This window comes from Nansenia antarctica, assembly GCF_963989245.1.
Source record: "Nansenia antarctica genome assembly, chromosome: 6".
Classification (NCBI taxonomy): Eukaryota; Metazoa; Chordata; class Actinopteri; order Argentiniformes; family Microstomatidae; genus Nansenia; species Nansenia antarctica.
Window position 1 is genome coordinate 73,208,762 of NC_137676.1, and position 7,551 is coordinate 73,216,312.

The 7,551-nt window shown below is 44.2% G+C and overlaps 1 protein-coding gene across 1 annotated transcript in view; it reads right to left on the reverse strand.

The window, feature by feature from the left end:
* The window catches only part of LOC308160952 (uncharacterized protein), a gene marked incomplete at both ends in the record, with an annotated part of 28,125 nt that extends 22,286 nt beyond the window's left edge, over positions 1–5,839 (reverse strand). The window contains 7 exons of the mRNA XM_080534875.1: positions 65–1,853; positions 2,234–2,456; positions 2,645–2,735; positions 3,129–3,242; positions 4,065–4,178; positions 5,004–5,117; positions 5,835–5,839. Of these exons, the coding sequence (XP_080391001.1) occupies positions 65–1,853; positions 2,234–2,456; positions 2,645–2,735; positions 3,129–3,242; positions 4,065–4,178; positions 5,004–5,117; positions 5,835–5,839 (2,450 nt within the window). The remainder of the gene's footprint in view (positions 1–64; positions 1,854–2,233; positions 2,457–2,644; positions 2,736–3,128; positions 3,243–4,064; positions 4,179–5,003; positions 5,118–5,834) is intronic.
* Positions 5,840–7,551: the final 1,712 nt, after the last annotated feature.

Sequence of the window (7,551 nt, forward strand, 5' to 3'; positions counted from 1 at the left end):
TCATGGTCCTAATTCACGTTTAATCATTTTGAGTCATTTTGTTTAATTTTAGTCATCTACTTACAGTGCCGTCGTAGAGGCTGTGAGCACTGGCAGCAGCCTCAGAAGACCCTCCTCTGATCTGGAGTATTTCTTCAGGTCAAACACATCCAGCTCCTCTTCTGAAGTCAGCAACACAAAGACCAGAGCTGACCACTGTGCAGGTGAGAGTGAGGCTTCTGAGAGACGTCCTGAGCTCAGGTAGCTTTGGATCTCCTCCACTAGAGAATGGTCATTCATCTCATTCAGACAGTGGAACAGATTGATGCACCTCTCTGGAGAGGGATTCTCCCTGATCTTCTTCTTAATGTACTTGACTGTTTCCTCATTGGTCTGTGAGCTGCTTCCTGTCTGTGTCAGAAGGCCTCGTAGGAGATTCTGATTGGACTCCAGTGAGAGGCCCAGGAGGAAGCGCAGGAACAAGTCCAGGTGTCCATTCTTACTCTGTAAGGCCATGTCCACTGCACTCTTGTGTAAGTGAACCAGAGGTTTGCGTGTGAGTGATGACCATAGCTTCCTGGATGAAGATTTCTGTTTGACCAGTGGATTCTCATTGCTGTTGTTGAATGTGAGGAACACATATAAAGCAGCTAGAAACTCCTGGATGCTCAGATGCACAAAGCTGAACACGTTGTGCAGCCCACACTCTTCTCTGAAGATCTGAGTGCACACTCCCGAGTACACTGAGGCTTCTCTGACGTCAATGCCACACTCTCTCAGGTCTTCCTCATAGAAGATCAGATTGCCCTTTTCCAGCTGTTTGAAGGCCAGTTTTCCCAGTGACAGAATTAGCTCTTTATCCCAGTGTGGATCTCTGCCATGGTCTCCAAGGTACTTCACATTCCTCTGTTTGGTCTGAAACACCAGGAAGTGTGTGTACATCTGTGTCAGAGTCTTGGGCATCTCTCCTCTCTCTGCTCCACCCAACAGTCTCTCCAGAACATCAGCTGAGAGCCAACAGAACACTGGTATGTGGCACATGATGTGGAGGCTCCTTGATGACTTCATGTGTGTGTTGATTCTGCTGGCCAGGTTCTCATCACTGATTCTCTTCCTGAAGTACTCCTCCTTCTGTGGGTCGTTGAACCCTCGTACCTCTGTCACCCGGTCAACACACTCAGGAGGGATCTGATTGGCTGCTGCAGGACGGGAGGTTATCCAGATGAGAGCAGAGGGAAGCAGATTCCCCTTGATGAGGTTTGTCAGCAGCACGTCCACTGAGACTGACTCTGTGGCATCACAACATGTCTCGTTGTTCTGGAAGTCTAGAGGAAGTCGACACTCATCCAGACCATCAAAGATGAACAGAACTTTATACTTGTCAAAGTTGGTGATTCCTGATTCTTTTATTTCAATGAAGAAATGACCAAGAAGTTCATTCAAACTGCGTTTCTTCTCTTTCATTAAATTCAGCTCCCGAAACGGAAGTGGAAATATGAACTGGACATCCTGATTGGTTTCTCCTTCAGCCCATCCCGTAATGACCTTCTGAGTAGAGACTGTTTTTCCAATACCAGCGACTCCCTTTGTCAGCACACTTCTGTTTGGTTTGTCTTGTCCAGGTAAAGGCTTAAAGATGTCGGTGCATTTGATTGGTGTCTCCTGTGTTGCTGGTCTCCTGGATGCTGTCTCAATCTGTCTGACCTCATGTTCCTTATTGACCTCTCCACTTCCTCCCTCTGTGATGTAGACCTCTGTGTAGACCTTATCAAGAAGTATTGGCTTGCCTTGCTCAGCTATTCCCTCAAACACACACTGAAACTTCTTCTTCAGGGTGGACTTGAGCTCATGTTGGCACACCACAGCGAGCTCATCTGAATGACAAAACAATTAACAAAATATTTGTGGCACACTTTACATTAAGTTGATCCAATACCTGCAGTAACTGTTATTACATTGTTTAAATACATTGGTTTATTCAACAAGTTGTTATATAGTAATTAATTACATAGTATGTAGTGTAGTTGAATGATATAGGAAACTGTCCAACCCTGTTACTATGCAATTATACACAAACAACCAAATGTTGTTACTGCTGTAATTACAGAGATACTAAGTTATAGAGGCAACACAATATAAAGAGTGACCAAATAGGGATATACAGTACATAGTTATTACAGTTAGTGGTGTTTATATTTCCAATAATATTCCAGCCCAGTAACACTTCTCTGTGAAAACATTTGAGGTCTCTTACGTTTTTCCAGTGTGTCAGCGAGCTCCTTCTGGTTCATGTTCCTCAGGACGTGCAGTGTGATCTTCAGAGCCCCCTCTCTGGCACTGCTCTCCTGCTTCTCTTCTTCTACATCTTCCTCTTCCTCCCCCTCACTCTCAAGGCACTCTGGGTAGTCTTGAGAAATAAGCCTCTTGAACCTCTTCAGCTGATTTCTCACTAAAGTGATGACATTGTCTTCAAGCAACTGAAACATTTAAATAAAAAAGGAGGAGTGAGATAGTTAATAATGGGTAAACCTTTACACCCAGTAGAAAAACTAAATACAAAAATCACATCACTTGACTTTGGTATATAATTGAAACAGGAAAAAAATAACTTTTGCATTGGGGATTACTTAGCCATTTTCCATGTCATACTTTCTCTTTAGCTCACCTTGAATATGGAGGCCAGTTCACTTTGATTCTGGACAGACTGACCACTGGGAATCTCTGACTCTGGTCTCTCCACCTGGTCACTGGGGATTCTGGGTAAAAACAACAAATAAGCAGATGTCTTCATCCAGAGAAGTGTGAATGAGGCCCAGTTTCCCAAATAGAATAAGTTAAGAGTGTATACTACTACTGAATGTTATTGGCAGCGTCAAAGACCACTATGGTAATTAAACCTCAAACTAACCTTCGATCAGAATGAGGAGGTCTTTCTCTGAAGTGTATTCCACGATCGATTGACCAGTCACTCTTCATGGACACACAGCTGGGTACAGGTGAGGCTGGTCTCTCCTGCTGGACTCTGTCAAACACAAAGACACCAACATTCCCACATGTTTAACAGAAAATAATCAATGTCATGTGTTCATATGAGTGTGTGTCTGTGTGTTGTCAGGATATTGACTACAAGGAATAAACATCAAACAAACCTTTGACCAGAATAAGAAGGTCTTTCTCTGAAGTCTATTGGACGTCCCATAGACCGGTCACTCTTCATGGACACACAGCTGGGTACAGGTGAGGCTGGTCTCTCCTGCTGGACTCTGTCAAAACCAGGACATCAGATCATCATGATTACTTTCATAGTCACTCTGTAGATATGAGAAGCCTTTTGCACAGTCATTAAAGGGGCAAGTTTCAGACTGTATACTGACTGAGATATACCCATTGTTGTTTTAGGCCATTGTAACTAGTCTAGAGATTTGAGTGGCCGGCTAGCAATCAGAAGGTCGCTGGTTCGATCACCATCTCAGGAGGGAGCTGCATGTGTCCTTGAGCAAGGCACTTAACCCCTAATTGCTCCCGGGGCGCCGAATATGACCGACCCTGTGTCTAGAGCAAAACATACCAAATTCTAACAATTGACTGACAAGTTGATTGCATGGCAATAAATAAGTAAAAATAGTTTTTAAAGTTAAACATAGTTCCTGGGTCAGATGAATATTATTTTTTTAAATTACGTTGATGGAGCCATTCCAGATAAATATATCTGTATTATAAGTAGCTTTTAGGTGTTTAGTGGCCATCTCCCTCCAGGATCCACTCTCCTCCTCCGTGGACATGCCTTCTAAGGAGAGTTGCAACACTGTCTGTTGCTACAGTATGCATTGAACTACAGTATATCTACATTATTACTCTAACATTTGAAATTCTGCCTTTAATAATAAATATGCTCTGAGCTCCTAGAGCTGAAGATAATGTGATTATAAGCTGTACAATAAATGATTGTTGCATTGTGGGCCTTACTCCCATGCTCCCTCCTTGATAGTAGAACCTGAGTTCATTATAGTTACCTGAGGACCTCATGAAACAAACAGGTGGCCTAGTCTCACAGTTAGTTCATCACATCCCCATGTTACACCTACCCTTGTGTAGTAGTGACGGTTCCTTGTCTGAATTCTATTGGACCGTCCATAGACCGGTCACTCTTCATGGACACACAGCTGGGTACAGGTGAGGCTGGTCTCTCCTGCTGGACTCTGTCAAAACCACGGCATCAGATCATTACAATTACTTCTGTAGTCACTCTGTAGATATGAAAAGCCTTTTGGACAGTCATTAAAGGGGCAAGATTCAGATTACTGTATACTGACTGAGATATGATTTTAAAAAACATTGTTGTTTTGGGACATTGTTACTAGCCTAGAGGTTAGAGTGGCCGGCTAGCAATCGGAGGTTCGCTGGTTCGATCCCCACCTCAGGAGGGAGCTTGCATGTGTCCTTGAGCAAGGCACTTAACCCCTAATTGCTCGAGGGGCGCTGAATATGGCTGACCCTGTGCCTAGAGCCAAAATACCAAATTCTAACAATTGACTGACAAGTTGATTGCATGGCAATAGATCAGTAAAAAAAGTTATTCAAGTTAAACATAGTTCCTGCGTCAGATGAATATTACAAAACTGTTTTAGCCATTCCAGATGAATATATCTGTATTATAAGTAGCTTTTAGGTTTTTAGTGGCCATCTCCCTCCAGGATCCACTCTCCTCCTCCGTGGACAAGCCTTCTAGTGAGAGTTGCAACACTGTCTGTTGCTACAGTATGCATTTAACTACAGTATATCTACATTACTACATCTAACATTTGAAATTTTGCCTTTAATGATAAATATGTGCTGAGCTCCTAGAGCTGAAGATGATGTGATTATAAGCTGAACAATAAATGATTGTTGCATTGTGGGCCTTACTCCCATGCTCCCTCCTTGATAGTAGAACCTGAGTTCATTATAGTTACCTGAGGACCTCATGAAACAAACAGGTGGCCTAGTCTCACAGTTAGTTCATCACATCCCCATGTTACACCTACCCTTGTGGAGTAGTGACGGTTCCTTGTCTGAATTCTATTGGACCGTCCATAGACCGGTCACTCTTCATGGACACACAGCTGGGTACAGGTGAGGCTGGTCTCTCCTGCTGGACCCTGTCAAACACAAAGACACCAACATTCTCACATGTTTAACAGAAGATAATGGATGTCATGTGTTCATATGAGTGTGTCTGTAAGTCGTCAGGATATTGACTACAAGGAATAAACATCAAACTAACCTTTGACCAGAATGAGGAGGTCTTTCTCTGAAGTTTATTGGACGTCCCATAGAGTGGTCACTCTTCATGGACACACAGCTGGGTACAGGTGAGGCTGGTCTCTCCTGCTGGACCCTGTCAAAACCACAACATCAGCTTTACTTCTGTAGCCACTCTGTAGATATGAAAAGCCTTTTGGACAGTCATTAAAGGGGTAAGATTCAAATGACTGTATACTGACTGAGATATGATTAAAACCCATTGTTGTTTTAGGACATTGTAACTAAGTTATTTAAATTGAACGTAGTTCTTGGGCCAGATGAATATTATTTTTAAAAAATAACATTGGTGGAAGGTGTGGCCAGTCCAAATGAATATATCTGTATTGTAGCTTTTAGGTTTTTAGTGGCCATCTCCCTCCAGGATCCACTCTCCTCCTCCGTGGACAAGCCTTCTAGTGAGAGTTGCAACACTGTCTGTTACTACAGTATGCATTGAACTACAGTATATCTACTTTAATAAGTCTAACATTAATCTGGTTATGGATGAAGCATCTATCATCATCATCATCATCATCATCATCATAAATACTCTCCAGAGACTCTTGTCTTACCCCATGGCTTCAACATCCCCAGAGAGACTCATTTTAGAGGCAGTGGTCCCCTCCTCTCTCTCCCCAAAGAGACTCATTTTAGAGGCAGTGGTCCCCTCCTCTCTCTCCCCAGAGAGACTCATTTTAGAGGCAGTGGTCCCCTCCTCTGGACCATCTCTGTTAATATCATATGATACATCATAGTTATCTTCCTGGTTCATTATCAACAAGACTAAAGGATAAAGTAGAAGCCGCACACTCTCGTTCCAGATGTAAAAAGTGTACATTTATTGACAATGGTTTCGGCCGTAGCCTTTGTCAAGTCTTACAAACAAACTGGTGCATGTCAGCCATTAATAAATAGACAGGTATAGGCTGATTGAATAGGCAACACCTGTGAGGACACACCTACGTGAGATTACACAATACTGCGTCCTGTCTCCCCTCCTGTTTTCCCTCTACACCAACTGCTGTACCTCCAGCCACCAGTCGGTCAAGCTCCTCAAGTTCGCGGACGATACCACCCTGGTAGGGCTTATCTCCAGGGGGGATGAATCTGCTTACAGGAGCGAGATTGACTTGGTGGTCTCCTGGTGCACCCGGAACAACCTAGAGCTGAATGCTCTTAAGACAGTGGAGCTGATAGTGGACTTCAGGAGGAACCCACCCCCTCCCTCTCCAATCATACTGGGAGGCACTCCAGTCACCACCGTGGAGTCATGCCGCTTCCTTGGGGTGACAGTCTCTCGGGACTTGAAGTGGGGGCCCAACATCGACGCCCTCACAAAAAAGGCCCAGAAGAGACTGTTTTTCCTGAGGCAGCTCAGGAAATTCCACCTTCCAAAGACCACGCTGGTGAACTTCTACACGGCCATCATTGAGTCCATCGTCACCTCCGCCATCCTCATCTGGTTCCCCGCTGCAGCGGCCAAGGATAAGGCCAAGCTGCAGCGGGTGATACGCTCGGCGGAGAGGGTGATTGGCTGCCCTTTGCCCCCCCTTGAGGCCCTGTTTAAAAGTAGGGCTTTGGGGAGGGCCAGGAAGATCATCCCTAAAAACTGTGAAGGCCCGACATACACACAGCTTTTTCCCCACAGCCATCCGGCTCCTAAATGCCGCTGCCCCCCCCCTGACCTGACCCCTATCTATCTACCCTCCCTCCACCCCCACCCAGAGAGCTTTGGACTGTCTGGACATGAACTCTTGAACACTTGATCTCTGCACTTTATATTTATATTAATTATGGCTCTTGCACTTTGATGTTGGTTTGCACTGTCTTGTCCTGTCTTGCACCTGTCCTGCTGTAAACCGTGCTCCATTGTCCCAAACCAAATTCCTAACATGTTTACATGTCATGGCAATAAAGTCTTCTGATTCTGATTCTGATTCTGAATACGTCATAAAGACAAACTGACTGGACAAAACAGTCGGTGTTACATATAAGCTGTCACACCAGTTTATGACACCCCTTCTTATATGTAACACCGACTGCTTTGTCCATGTATTCATGACGTACTGTGTAATCTCACGTAGGTGTGTCCTCACCGGTGTTGCCGATTCAATCAACGGCCGAAACCGTCAATAAATATATACTTTTTACATCTGGAACAAGTGTGCAGCTTCTTCTTTATCCTTTAGTATTCTGCTCCGTCGCCAGCACCTCGCCTAAGCTTTGTGCGGTGTGCATTCTCTTTTTTTTCAATTAGTTATCAACAAGAACCATATACAGTTACACAAC